Source organism: Pelodiscus sinensis, chromosome 21, assembly GCF_049634645.1.
Source record: "Pelodiscus sinensis isolate JC-2024 chromosome 21, ASM4963464v1, whole genome shotgun sequence".
NCBI lineage: Eukaryota > Metazoa > Chordata > Testudines > Trionychidae > Pelodiscus > Pelodiscus sinensis.
Window position 1 is genome coordinate 19,426,777 of NC_134731.1, and position 15,185 is coordinate 19,441,961.

Genomic DNA, 15,185 nt, shown 5'->3' on the forward strand with positions numbered 1-15,185 from the left:
CAGGGTGGGGCAGAGGGGCGCTTTGGGCTGTAGGTGGGCATCAGGGCTGGAGTAGGAGAGGCTTAGCTTGAGCGGCGCCCATCAGTGGGGAGTCTAAGGCATTGCAGACCATGCTGTGATGCAGATGCAGATGCAGCCAGCAACAGGTTCTAGCCAATGGGAGGGTGGAGCCAGTGTTGGGAGTTGGGTCCGCTGTTCGCCGCCTCTGGGGCGCAGCCCAGTCTGCGGTGTCAGGACAGGCAGGAAGATGCCATAGCTTCTTCCCTGGTCACATAATCACCCCAGTGCAACAAGAGCCAGTGCCTGCCATTCCATGACCCAGTACTAAACCACTGGTGTAAGTAGATGCAACGCCAGTGGTAATCCATGTACTTGTCAAACAAGTATTTTCATTTCCTACAGAAATGAGACCTGGCATTTTGCTAAAGGGTCTAATTTTGCTCTTATGTCAAATGGAAGTCAACAGATTCACAACAGTGTAAACCCAGGCTGTGTCTACACTGGGCCACTTATTCCGGAAAATCAGCCGCTTTTCCGGAATAAGCTGTGAGCTGTCTACACTGGCCCTTGAATTTCCGGAAAAGCAACGACGCTCTACTGTACAAAATCAGCCGCTATTCCGGAAAAACTATTCTGCTCCCGCTCGGGCATAAGTCCTTATTCCGGAACACTATTCCGGAAAAGGGCCAGTGTAGACAGGCCAGTAGTCTTTTCCAGAAAAAAAAACCCGATCGCGAAAATGGTGATCAGGGCTCTTTTCCGGAAAAGCGCGTCTACATTGGCCACAGACACTTCTCCGGAAAAAGGGCTTTTCCAGAAAAGCAGCCTGCCAATGTAGACGCTCCTTTTCCAGAAAAACTGAAAACGGAATAGTATGCCGTTTTAAGCAGTTCCGGAAATTCATGCCAGTGTAGACATAGCCTCAGTGTGTGAAAGCAGACTCAATTTTGAGCTAGTATTTCTTGTGAGATAGATGCTTGTGGAAAATGTCTGTAGTACCTGTGCCATATATTTATAAAACACTTGTAAAATAGATGGTTTGCCAATGAGGAAGATTCTAGGCTTTGCAGCTGTGAACTTTGATCCCAGCAGTATGAAGCCTGTAATAAATGCAAAGTCAAGGCAAGGCTGCTAGAAAACACTGTCATTTATTTTGATAATAAGTAACTTCTTTAATGCAAACAGAAAAAGTGAATTCACTGCAAAGTTATATGCCTGGTAAAAAGCATTAGCAATTAGAAAAACAATGTTAGATACATGCAAATTATAATGAATGTTGGCAGAATTTCTGATAAGGTATTTTCTTCCATGTGAAGAGGAAGCAAACCATATCCGGCTTGTGTCAAAGGGAAGACTGAAAATTCTCTGGGGCTACGGGTACACTGGCAGCTTCTTGCGCAAGAACTGTTTTGTGGAAGAGTTCTTGCGCAAAAAGTCTTCCACAAGAGCGCATCTATACTGGCATGCGCAAGAGATGTGCTTTTGCTCAAGAGCGTCTATAGGTGTGGACACTCTCTTGTGGAAGAAAGCTCTGATGGCCATTTTAGCCATAGGGGTTTCTTGCACAAGAAATTCATGTTGCCTGTCTACACTGCCCTCTTGCACAAGAGCTCTTGCGCAAGAGGGCTTATTCCTTGGGGGGAGAGGAATAACTCTTCTGAAAGATCCGATCCTAGACTTTAAATTTACTTGCGCAAGAATGTGCGTGCAGTGTAGACACCCAGCAAGTTTTTAACGGAAGAACAGCTTGCGCAAGAAGCTGCCAGTGCAGATGTAGCCTGAATGGATGAAGCCGAAAGAGGTGGCACTCATGCCTGAGCCAGGGAGATGACACTATAGTTATTCAAAGAACAGGACACAAACAGAAGCAAATGGCGACATTTCATTCCAGGAAATCAGGCATACTGCAATGCTATACAAAGATAGGACTCACTGCAAATTCCAGCTATAACTGCCCCTGAACTTTTGGGAAGACAGGATCCAGGTTCAAAGCCAACAGTGCAGGTCCCATCTCCCTTTTTCTATCCAAAATTCAAAACCATTTATCTTCAAAAAATGTAAATAAGAAAACACTTTTGGTCACTGGGCGTACTCTATAGTACTACAACTCTTCAGTTGACTTCGCCTGCCTACCCCAAAATGGCAGCATATTAAAAAATTTCTCAAGAAAAAGATTTTTGTTCATTTTTTTTCTAGAAACATTCTGTATTGTAATAAATACCTGTTAGTAACAAACCTTTCCCTTTTACGTGGGCCTACACCAAGCTTTGCAGCTAGTCCCCAAACCCCTGTCTCGGGTACAGCGGTGTAAATTCCAAGTCATTTCCTGAAAGCAATGGACTCATTTACAGTTGAGGGACTGGCAGACAAACCCTAGGTCCAAATTCACACTCAGTATGGGACCTCTTCCTGATCCACTCCTGGTAAGGTCAGTGAGCAAGGCAGCCTTTCCAGTTTCCACGTGGTGACAGGAAGGTGGCAAGAGATTGGATAGGGCTCATATTCCTTGGCCTGACCCCCTCTGCATAGCAGGTGCATTCCCTTACTGCCTAGTGTAGGGAAGTATTCCCTGGTTGTTTTGTCATTGACCGATGCTCTGTTCAGTGCCGTTTGAATTCCGTATGGGTATAGGTTTAAGTTGGTCTTCATTAGGCCTGTTGACAGGAGGGAAAGGGGGCAGTTGTTCTGGGGCCCAGTGATTCAAAGGGGCCTGAGGTTCTTTGCTGCTGCTGCAGCAGTGTACTGGATAAAAATACTGGTGCAAAAGTGCCAGGCCCTTTAAATCACTGCCAGTGCCAGGGCACCGGGTCACACATTCTGAGGGTTGGGGGAGGGGCGTGCACAGGCGGCACAGAGGGCTGCCTGCCCCTAGCCCCTCCACTTCCAGGAGTAAGTCTCCCCTCCCCCTCGCCCCCGAGGACCATGACGGCTGTAGGTTCCACTGGTCTCCATAAGGATCCTCCTCAGGATTCATCATCTACAAGAGAGAAACTGTTAAAGCCATGATTTTGCTAGACACAGTACGAATGATCTCTTCGCAAAACAGCTACTTCTACAAATTCCATTTGCTGTTTTCTTTTCTTGGGTGCTATTTAAGGAACTGGCATTACCATACATTGGTGATACAGTTTTGGAGGACTTTTTTAGAGAGAGGGAAAAAAGCACAGCTCAACACTCATGTTTCAAAATACATGGCCAGCTTAACAGACTATAACTATACACCTTGAGCACATTTTAATGATCTCAATGAAAAGAAAGAAGTTGACATGCATGATGCGAGGAAACTGATGAAGCAGCACTCAAAACCATTGCGTGTGTAGACATCAGACCATGTAAATCAACATTTAATAAGAACCTTCATAGGTGAGGTATCAGTTTTAAAGTGTCCTTTTCAAAGTACCCAATCAAGAGACACCCAGCTGAACACATGAAGTTTTCTGCTCAGAGCTGCATTTATTTGTCAGAGTCCCAACTTCTTGACTCTCCCAACCAGTGTCCTCTTCACTCTCTGCTAAGCCCTCTTGACTTTCCAAGTCGCTCATCTGGCCCTCTCCGAACTCCAGAATGGTTGGTAAGTTGCCTTGCTTGGGACAGCGTTTCTTGAGGCTGACCAAAAAAGGCTGCGGCAAAGAAAATATGTCCACGTTGTTGCCCAGATCAATCCACGTCACGCTGGAGAACTTCCTGGGGTCCTTCAGCGTTTCTGTCAGGTCCCGAAGGATTGCTTTGGTGAGTCTGTTGCCATTCAGGGAGAGAGTGGTGAGGTGAGGCAGGCCACTGAGGATGGGCAGAAGCTGAAGGAACAGCTCGTCAGTCAGCTCCGTGAAGCATAGCTCCACGTTGTCAATGTGCTCCGAGCTGTGTTGCAGGAATGAGATGATGCAGTCCAAGTCCTTCAGCGTCAGAGGGATACCAGAGAGATCTACTGTGTTGTCATGAGGCATCCCCACCAGGATAGCTTTCAAGCTGTACAGAAACAAAACGACAACCAGTTAACATGGGCACCACTTATTTTACTAACAAGCATCACTTCTTGCGTGCTGGCAGCTTTTGAGGGACAAGGCAATGACTCATTCAAAATGGATGGTCTCGGTTGAGGCCTGGACTTTTAAGTTCTTTTTGGTGTGCAGACTTGCAGATGGATAACAGCCAAAATCAACCTACTCAAAGACTGTCATTGAAACAGTAGGCAGCAACGAGCGTATGGAAGCTTTCTTTTTGCAAGGGCATGGAGCTGTACACTTAACTGCACTTTAAAACTACAAAAATGGAAAATGACTATTAAACCTTTGTACAGAAAAACAAGAATTCTTGCTTATGACCTCATTCCCACTTGACATCGATATGTATATTGCAAAGCACTTCACCAGATGGAATAATAAACGTTGCAGGTGGGGATAGTTTACAGGTGGAGAAATGGAGGCACGGAATGGACCTACAGAGTCTACAGAGAAAAAGGCCTAGGAAAGGCAGGCTTATTTAATATTTCCAATGATTTATAATGATATCTACTATTGATCTTTTTTTTGGCTGCTATGGTGCTGAGCACTATAGGCGCTGAGCACTTTAGGCACCTGTGAAAGCTGATCAGCATCTCTGACAAATTGGTGTTATACAGATCAACTTTGCTCTTAAAGTGAAGCCAGGCTACAGCTGTATTAGGATAACCTAACCACACAGAGTACCCTTAGTTGAGGCTTTATCGCTTATAAATTTAAAGACTGAGGGAGGTCTAGCTGTGTAACATTAGTTATTATTTTAATCTGCCACAATGATAGAGCCAAGTCAGCCTGCCATGTATATGCCTCTGACTTTCATCATGTGCTGAGCTGAAAAACAGTTTTGTTATATTTTCCATTGGGATTTCTGGTTTGGCCAGCTTCACATTTTCTCATTAATTATCTAGGACTCTGTTCATGATTTTCAGTGTGAATCAAGGGATTAAACCCTAAGCCTGGCTTTTTTAGACTATGAACATGTAGCACATCAGTGTTGGAAACGTACACCAGAAGCAGTCCCACGGACGTCCGTAGTGACTAGGCTGTGAGGGTAAGGTGTGAGCCCCTGGCTTATTGGTGTACTCAGAACAGGTGTTATGTATTTGAATGCTTGCTTCTGCAAGGACTGTGAATAACAAGGGAAAGAAAAGCTGTAAGATCTTTTATTGTCAGACATCTAATGGGAACAGATATGCCTAAACAAATAGGGTTGCTAGATGGTTTCAACAAAAATACTGGACACACTTGAGATTATATCACAATCTACATTACATCTTATATAGAAAATACCGGACATTTATATCTTCTCAATTTGTTTCCCGAACATTTTGAAACGACTCTTTGAAATTAAGGATGAAGTTTTATTGTTTTTGGAACGACACCCTCCATCGGCAAAAGATGGTATACAGTAGACTTCCGATAATCCGGAACCTATGGGACCTAGGTGGTGCCGGATTATCAGATATGCCGGACTATCAGGAGGTACTATAAACTGGTTATGTATATACTGTATACATTATACTGTATATAAAGTGTTCCTAAGCCTTTTTATTGTACATACTGTATAAAGTATACTGTAAAGTTTTAGTTTTTTTAAGCCTTTTTTACCCTGTTTGCTCAGCTCAGTTCTGCTGCTGCTGTTACCTTGTGACTCATTTTTTGCTAAAGCTCACTCACTAGGCTCTTGCCATTTTGATACCGGACTATCAGGAGTGCTGGACTATTGGATGCCAGACTATTGGAGTTTTACTGTATTTACATTTAAAGAATGGTTAACAATGGTAGCTTACTTAAGTGACATATTTTGTCTTTTAAATGACTTAAATCTGAATTTACAAGGCACTAAAATTAATATTTTTAAAGTTCACGAAAAAGTTGAGGCAACAATTAAAAAACTTTGTTTATGGGCACAGCGAGTTAAGAGAAACTTTAAATCTTTTTGTACTTTAACTGAATTACAAGAAAAATATGCTGAAACTAATATCTCAGATGCGATTTCTGCAACATCTTTTGGGACTAACATCAAGCTTAAATTAATATTTTCCTCCAATTGATGCCAGTAAAATGTGGATTAAGAACCCGTTTACTGTTGACACAGAAAATGAAGAAATATTACAATTGAATGCATCGGAAGTGGATTCATTAATTGAACTTTCCTGTGACTCTGCCTTAAAAGAGAACTTTGATAAACTCTCCTTGATTGATTTTTGGTTGAGCTGTAGCAATGAAGAGTCACACTTATCTGAGAAAGCAGTCAAATGCTTAATGCCTTTCGCCACGACATATAAGTGTGAAACCAGTTTCTCAACTTTGGTTTTCTTCAAAAATAAATATAGAAATAGACTGAATGTCGAACCAGATTTGAGAATAAAACTTTCTTCTTTTGCTCCTGACATATAGTTGCTATGTGATGCAAAACAACATCACCCTTCCCATTAGTTCTCTTTTTAGTTATTTAAAAGCTATAAAGTGCACACATAATAAATGACTTATATTCAACTCATTCAATTATAAATAAACAAACTTTACAACGGTTAAAATTCTACTGGGTAAACTGTAATTAAGGTAATAACAATAAGTTAGGCAATATTTTATATCAAGATATATATTATGTACTATTATTATTGTGAATAAATAATAAACAGTGAAAATTTATTCATTTTTCATTTTTTTATATGCATTTATATTTTTGGGCTGCAAAAAACGGTGCTGAAAAAAACCGGGTTCCAACTAAAATAAAAAGTTTGGGAAACCCCAGTCGAGCCAGCTTTCAGTCCATCTTACAGTCTATGTATCCAATCCATATTCCCTTAACTTGCTTGCAAGAATATTGTGGGAGACCGTATCAAAAACTTTGCTAAAGTTGACACTGGGGGCTTTGAGAGGACCAGAAACGATTTATTTGCATATTAATCATTTGCTTAATGAATATGCAAATATGCAAATAAATATTACCAGTTCTCCAAAAGCTCGTGAATGGATTTACTGGTCCCCAGTGTAAAAAAGTTTGGGAAATGAACTGGTGAGGGGAAAAGTGCAGTTAGAACCTCAGCAGGAGGTTCTGAAGGCACCAGAAAAGGGGCTTCATCCTGGCGCATTCTAGGTAGGCGTGTGCTAGGTTTTCCCTCACGCCACAGAAGGGGCAGGTGTCAGGGATAGGGGCGAACCATACCAAGTACATGCCTGTGCTCATGGCTCTGTAGATTAGAATGGAATACACACTGGCCCACTGGGGTTCCTCACACTCGACAGGTGTTAACTAGTCTCGCCATTTGGTATTGGGCCTGCAAGCGGCCCTCAAGGTAGCTTTTGTGTCCCCCATTTCCAGTTCCCTAGGGGCTTCTCTGTTCCCTCCGCCACCCCCTCCCTCGCCGGGGATGGAGATGGGCAGCATGGCACCACCACTTCTGGCACTGTGCCGGGGATCTGATCCCTGTTTGCCTATCTCCACGGCCCGCAAAGTCCATCCAGGGACCCAGCTGGAGGAAGACCCATCGGTCCTGGCCTCCTCAGTGCTGAGGGCCGAGCTGCGCCAGTTCCTTGAGGACAACCGCGGAGCTAAGGACAAGGTGCAGCTTGCCCTTCGGCACTGAGGGGACTCTATCCCCATCCTCAGGGACATAAGAGCCCTGTTGCAGGAGAGGAGAGACGTAGAAAGGTAGGACATCGCGGCCTACTGCCGAGTCTGCAAATGTTGTGATGCTCTCCTGGCCTTCAATAAAGGGAGTGGTCTGCTACAGGACCTGGGAGGGAGGCGACGATCACCCTGTCCACGACGATCCACCCTAGCCCTCAATATGAAGTATACCATTATTGCGACATTAAATGCCCGGGGCTGTAGGACGGGTCTCTGTAGGAGCTGGGTGCTCTCCTTCCTTTGGGGGTACTCGGTGGTCTTCTTGCAGGAGACCCACACGACTCCAGCCATCAAGGCTAGCTGGCGGCTGGAGTGAGGGATGGGGTGTACTTTAGTCACCTCAGTATCTGCTCAGCCAGAGAGGTCACCCTGTTCATCACTGCCCTAGGGCCCAAGGTGTTGGGGGTCGCCAAGGTCTTCCCGGCTCGCTTGCTGCACATCTGGGCTTGCGTGGAGGGGCTGATGTTGAACTTGGTTAACATCTATGCCCTGAATGTGGACCTGGAATGTATAACCTTCTATCCACAGGCAACCACCTTTCTCGGCACCTTGGATCCTCACAAATGCCTGGTCCTGGGCAGGGACTTCAACACAATCCTTTGGACCAGGATAGCTCAGGAGTTGAGAACTGCCAGACCACCACTCCCTGGTGGATGTCTGCTGCTACCACCACCCGGATGACACCACCACCGTCACCTATGTCCAGTTGGAGGACGATCGGTTGCACCACTCCCGGTTGGACTGCATAGACTTATCTCATTTCCACCTAGCATGGGTCCACTCCTCCAGCCTCCGGCTGCTCCCCTTCATGGACCACCATCTGGTGGCTGTGAAGGCCTTCCTCAGTGTGGAGAGGCTGGGGCTGGCCTATTGGCACTTTAATAATAGCCTGGACGATGTGGGCTTCGTGGTGTCCCTCCAGGGTTCTGCCTTTCCCTTAGCACCGCAATGGTGGAACATGGGGAAGGTGCATACCTGGTTCTTCTGCTGGAGGAGGGATGCAGCAATAGAGCAGCTGGAGCAGGAGGTTTTGAAACTCGAGATGTGCCTGGCATCCAACCCTGAGGATCCACGCTGGAAGAAGCAAGAGTAGCTCTGGGCCCCCGAGGACCTCCAGGTCCAGGGCGCCTTTGTTTGATCTCCTATCCATCTCCTTTGAGAGATGGATCCCAGCCCTGGAGAAAGAGAGGGGTGCCGAAAAGCACGCCACCTGTCTCTTGGCAGAGAATGGCACCCCGTTCATGGATCCGAGGAGACACAGGACCTTCTACGCCAGCTTATTCTCCCCGTATCCGACCAATGCCGACACCTGCAGAGTGTTCTGGCCCCTTTTATCATGCGCAACCAGATCCGGCCCTTTCACCTCCAGGCCCTGCAGAGACTCCCCTATAGTGTAGGTAGTCTTGGAGCACGTTGATGCATGTGTTCCTCTGCCGCCTCTGAGGGCTCTGATATGACCAGCAGCTCTTTTTTCTTCATCTGAGGGGTCTTCTGCGAGACCTCTCAGGGCTGCTAGAGCTCTATAAGAAACTTCTCCAGATTTGGAAGCTGTTCGCAGCGACCAGGTCTGTTGAGGCCACCGAGGGAGAAGACCTCCTTGCAGAGTCCCTGCTCCACAATCCAGCTTTGTGTGTGCAGATAGCGGAGTCTCCCGCAGCGCCGGAGGTTGATCTTGGCAGAAACCACCAGGGTTGGAGACCTCCTGGACTACAACAGAGGGGACTGGGTGGATACCCAGGTGCTCGCTCAGTGCATAGAGCTATCCACACTCTGAACCCCCTGGCTACGTCTACACTGGCCCCTTCTTCGGAAGAGGCATGCTAATTTCTAACTTTGGAATAGGGAAAGCCCTATTCCGGAGGATCTCTTATTCCTACCTGAAGTAGGGCTTTATTCCGGAGGATCACGCCAGTCTGGACGCTCTTTTCCGGCTTTTCCCCAAGCCGGAAAAAAAGCGGCGGCCATGTTTATTTAAATCCCACGGGGGATATTTAAATCCCCCGCGCATTTCCCTATTCCAAAGTTAGAAATTAGCATGCCTCTTCCGAAGAAGGGGCCAGTGTAGGCACAGCCCCAGTGTGTACTCTGGGAGGTGAAGATGGCTTTGTCGCAGCCCACTCTCAATTTCCTGCACCTAGCCTTGTGAGAGGGTACACCCCCCCACACACACATACTGCAAACCCTCCAGCCCTCTTTCTAGGGCTGCTGGTCCGCGGGCCTTTCCAGCCTCTGCATCCCTGGACCCTCAGCCAGCTGCACTATCTGCAGCTGGTCTGTTTCTGAATCGCGCCCAGAGACCGTCTGTTACACACTCATGCTCCACACGTTGCATTTCCTCATCCTTGTGTCCCGCCCCAATATCAAATGGCGGGACCAAGACCTGTTGAAGGTGAGGAACCCTGGTGGGCCAGTGTTTACTCCACCTTAATCTCACGGCCCACTGGGGACATAAGTTGGCAGCTCCTCCATGGAGCCGTGAGCACGGGCATGTATCTGGAGAGGTTCACCCCTATCCCTGGCACCTGCCCCTTCTGCGGCATGAGGGAAAACCTGGTGCACACCTACCTTGAGTGCACCAGGTTTCATCTGGCTCCTCCAGAACCTCTTACTGAGGGTCTGGCTGCACTTTTCCTCACACCTGTCCATTTATGCACACCCCATCCATGGCCCCACAGAGTCGCAAGACCTCCTCATCAACCTTCTCCTGGCCCCAGCAAAATCTACTGGACGAGGGGGTGCTCTGCGATTATGGGGCCTATTTCTGCTCCTCCCTAGTCTCTCATATCTGGGCAGAGTTCTTCTGGGAGACATCCACTGTCTACCTGGACAATTTTAAGGAGCAGTGAGCACTGTCCAAGGTTCTCTGCCCGGTGGGCCCATCCGGGTCCCTTGTTTTAAACCTTTGACCTGCATTCCTGATCCTGTTACTCAAAAATTTTAAAACAAGGGAAAATTAACAAGAAGGAATGCTTATGATGTTTAATATCAAATAAAAAGAAAATTAACAGTACCCTGGTACTACATGTAAATACATGTATCATCCTTTCTAACAATTCAAGCTAGTAAACACACCAAAATGCATATTATGGACACATAATTCAGCTTTAAGATGCTAAAGCAACCTATGAATCAACTGGAAACAGTGATGCTGTCCTTGCAAATATTAATACAATAATTACTTACACTGGAAAGGAGAGAAAAAGGCATGCACTCAGACTTACACAGTTTCTCTGGGATGTCAGCTCTTAATTTGACTAATAGTGCACAAACATAGAACAGTAAAAATAAATAATAAAGCAACACAGAAAGCAAATAAAGCCACAAACATGAAAACAGGAAGCGAAGTAAAATATCTGATGGTTTGTGATGTGTATTTTAAATGAATGTTTAGGATCACCATGCAAGTGAAACACAGGACTGTAAACACAGACAAAAGTTATCCTGGTTTGAGACTTTCACACTGTGTGTGTCACGAACTCAGAGTAGAAGCTTGAGAGCAGCACGTGGCTTCAGAGTTTGTAGGCAGATCCATTTTTAAAGAGCTTGAAAACACAGTCTTCACCCTACAACACACCTAGCATTACACCTAGTACATCCACTGACTTATAAGAGCCAGAACTATACCATATAGAAAAGATCTGGCCTTAATGCCCCTCTCCAAACAAATTCTAAAATTTAATGGAAATCACTTGTTTGGAATCCAACACAGGATATTAAAACAAAGAAAAAATCAGTCTCTCCAGATATCAACAACACGCCAAAAAATCTGTTAAAAGAATCCTTTCCTTTCCGTATCTTAAGCCATTAAGACCTATGTAAACTTTATTTTAAATAGTAATAGAGATGTAGCTGTGTTAGTCTAGTCTAGCTGAAACAAAAAACAGGACTATGTAGCACTTTAAAGACTAACAAGATGGTTTATTAGGTGATTGATTCTTTGGCGAAGTGTCTGAATCCATACCCACAAAACAGATATCAGGCAGTATCACAAAGAAAAAACAGTTTCTTGCCATTTCAACCAGAAAGGGCATTGTCTCAACGACTTGATTACCTGCATACTGCTTCAAAGACATTTTAAGACCAAATGAAAGAGAAACCTCTGAACTGTCATTCATGCTTAAAGTTGACACTTTACGCCTGGGTCTTAACAAAGACACTAATTATCTTACCCATTACAAAGATAGCTTCCCCAATTATCACCTCTAATATCATTAGCTCACAGACATTTACCTTCCCCACCCCCCAATCCTCCCTCTGTTCTGAAATTTGATTTGTCCTTTTTATATGTGTTCACTTTTTTTTTTTGTATCCCTTTGGTATATATGGTTGCGCCTATTTTCTTCCACAATTGATCTGAGGAAGTGGGTCTGGCCCACGAAAGCTCATCACCTAATAAACCATCTTGTTAGTCTTTAAAGTGCTACATAGTCCTGTCTTTTGTTTATTTTAAATGTAATCATGCAAATGTCATGAGCTAGGTTTATCTAATAATCCTTATCTACAAAAGCAACCCAACTGCTTTACAATAGAAAAACACCAATACAAGTGAAGTCAGATCCTGCATTAAGATTAGGGTTGCCAGGTGTCCGGTATTGACCTGGGCAGTCTGGTATTTTTGCCTCCTGTCTGGTAAAAAAATTCAAAAAAAATATCGGATACCTGAAATGTCCGGTATTTTCTGGTTTTTTTTCCTGGCAACCCTAAGACACACTCAGCAACTGGGCCCAGCCCAACCCCTCCTCCGCCGTCCCCCCCCCCCGGTCTCTCTGCCTCTGGCTCCCCTGCTTACCTGGGGGGGGTGTCGATCAAGAAAACAAGATGGCCACTGGCAAAAAGACCTGAAGCAAGGGTAAGCAATGCCTTCCCTGGGTCTTAGTGCTCAACCTCGCCCCTCTCACACTTAATGGGGCCATGCTGTCAGTCTGTTTTATTTTATTTTGCTTAATAACTCTCAGGGTCCTTTTTTTTTGTGCTTAACAACTTTGGTCTGCCCCCTTTTTTTCCCCCTCAACAGAATTTTTTCCCTGGTGTTTTTTTTGGGGGGGAGGGGGGACGGGTGTTCAGTATTTTTGGTTTAACCATCTGGCAACCCTAATTAATAATATAAGAACATAAGAATGGCTGTACTGGGTCAGACCAAAGGTCCATCTAGCCTAGTAGCCTGTCTGCCGACAGTGGCCAGCACCAGGTGCCCCAGAGAGGGGGGACTGAAGACAATGATCAAGCGATTTGTCTCCTGCCATCCCTCTCCAGCCTCTGACAAACAGAGGCCAGGGACACCATTTTATCCCCTGGCTAACAGCCTTTTATGGACCTAACCTCCATGAAATTATCTAGCTTCTCTTTAAACTCTGTTATAGTCCTAGCCTTCACAGCCTCCTCTGGCAAGGAGTTCCAGAGGTTGACTATGTGTAAAGAAGAACTTTCTTTTATTAGTTTTAAACCTGCTATCCATTAATTTCATTTGGTGTCCTCTAGTTCTTCTATTATGGGAACTAATAAATAACTTTCTTTATTCACCCTCTTCACAATACTCATGATTTTATAGACCTCTAGCATATCCCCCCTCAGTCTCCTCTTTTCTAAACTGAAAAGTCCCAGTTGCTTTACCCTCTCTTCATATGGGACCCGTTCCAAACCCCTAATCATTTTAGTTGCCCTTTTCTGAACCCTTTCCAAGGCCGAAATATCTTTTTTGAGGTGAGGAGACCACATCTGTACACAGTATTCAAGATGTGGGCGTACCATAGTTTTATACGGGGCAGTAAGATATTCTGTGTCTTATTTTCTATCCGTTTCTTAATAATTCCTAACATCCTATTTTCCTTTTTGACCGCCACTGCACACTGTGTGGAAGTTTTCAGAGAACTGTCCACGATAAGTCCAAGATCTCTTTCCTGATTTGTTGTAGCCAAATTAGCCCCCATCATAGGCTACGTCTACACTGGCATGAATTTCCGAAAATGCTTTTAACGGAAAAGTTTTCCGTTAAAAGCATTTTCGGAAAAGCACGTCTAGATTGGCAGGATGCTTTTCCGCACAAGCACTTTTTGCAGAAAAGCATCCGCGGCCAATCTAGACGCGGTTTTCTGCAAAAAAGCCCCGATCGCCATTTTCGCAATCGGGGCTTTTTTTGTGGAAAACAGTACTATGCTATCTACACGGGCCCTTTTGTGCAAAAGCCTTTCGGAAAAAGACTTTTGCCCAAACGGGAGCAGCATAGTATTTCCGGAAAATCACTGACGATCTTACATGAGATCGTCAGTGCTTTTCCGGAAATTCAAGCGGCCAGTGTAGACAGCTGACAAGTTTTTCCGCAAAATCAGATGATTTTCCGGAAAAACTTGTCAGTCTAGACACAGCCATACTGTATGCATAGTTGGGGTTATTTTTTTCCAATGTGCATTACTTTACACTTATCCACATTAAATTTCATTTGCCATTTTGTTGCCCAATCACTCAGTTTGGTGAGATCTTTTTGAAGTTCTTCACAGTCTGCTTCTGTTTTGACTATCAATATCAGTTTAGTATCATCCGCAAACTTTACCACCTCACTGCTTACCTCTTTCTCCAGATCATTTATTAATAAGTTGAACAGGATTGGTCCCAGGATTGACGCTTGGGGAACACCACTAGTTACCCCTCTCCAATCTGAAAATTGACCATTTATTCCTACCCTTTGTTTCCTGTCTTTTAACCAGTTCTCAATCCATGAAAGGACCTTCCCTCTTATCCCATGGCCATGTAATTTACACAAGAGTCTTTGGTAAGGAACCTTGTTGAGATCTGCTAATGCAGAAACTCTCCACCCTCTTTATTGGTCTGCTCTGGATCTGTCTCCCTCTAAACAAACTGATCTTTAGCTCAGGCTCCTGTGGCACCTTATAGACTAACTGAAGTGTAGGAGCATAAGCTTTCGTGGGCAAAGACCCACTTTGTCAGATGCATGCAAAGATGAAGTGGGTCTTTGCCCATGAAAGCTGATGCTCCTACACTTCAGTTAGTCTCTAAGGTGCCACAGGACTCCTCGCCACTTTTGCAGATTCAGACTAACACGGCGACCCCTCTGATACTTAGCTCAGGCTAACATCTCCAAGCAGAATGCCTCCTGTTAAGAAACTCAACATGTCCAAAAGCAAGCCTTTTATCTTTCCCTCCTAATACTAGGTGAAAGATATTTTCATCTAGAACTGCTGAGGAGTCACTGTTTTGTGTTTGCTCTACAAGTCTAACAGTGGGGGCTAAATTATTCTTTCCCCTGTCATATTTTCCTGGCCTACTTAAGATCTTGTAATTTTATTACCAATCAGTAGGTAATTTATACCAACCCTTCCCCACCCCAGCCTCACCAAGAAAAGGGAATATATATTTGACTAAGCTCCCTCTGATGCATTAATAAGACAATGATGTTTCCAAACCAGCATGGCCACATCGCCCCTCTGGCCAGCATATCAGCATATCCCCCTCCTCCTCAAGCAGCCTGCCCCAGCCCAGAAGAGTTCAATGTCTCCCTGAACCAGCAGTTGCAGCCCACACAGGAGTGAGTCAGG

The 15,185-nt window shown here is 45.0% G+C and overlaps 1 protein-coding gene across 1 annotated transcript in view; it reads right to left on the reverse strand.

Annotated features, from left to right (window-relative positions):
• Nucleotides 1-2,067: 2,067 nt before the first annotated feature.
• The window catches only part of LRRC75A (leucine rich repeat containing 75A), a 215,878-nt gene continuing 202,760 nt past the window's right edge, over nt 2,068-15,185 (reverse strand). Inside the window, exon 4 of the mRNA XM_006113077.4 lies at nt 2,068-3,966. Within this exon, the coding sequence (XP_006113139.2) occupies nt 3,405-3,966 (562 nt within the window). The 3' untranslated portion in view covers nt 2,068-3,404. The remainder of the gene's footprint in view (nt 3,967-15,185) is intronic.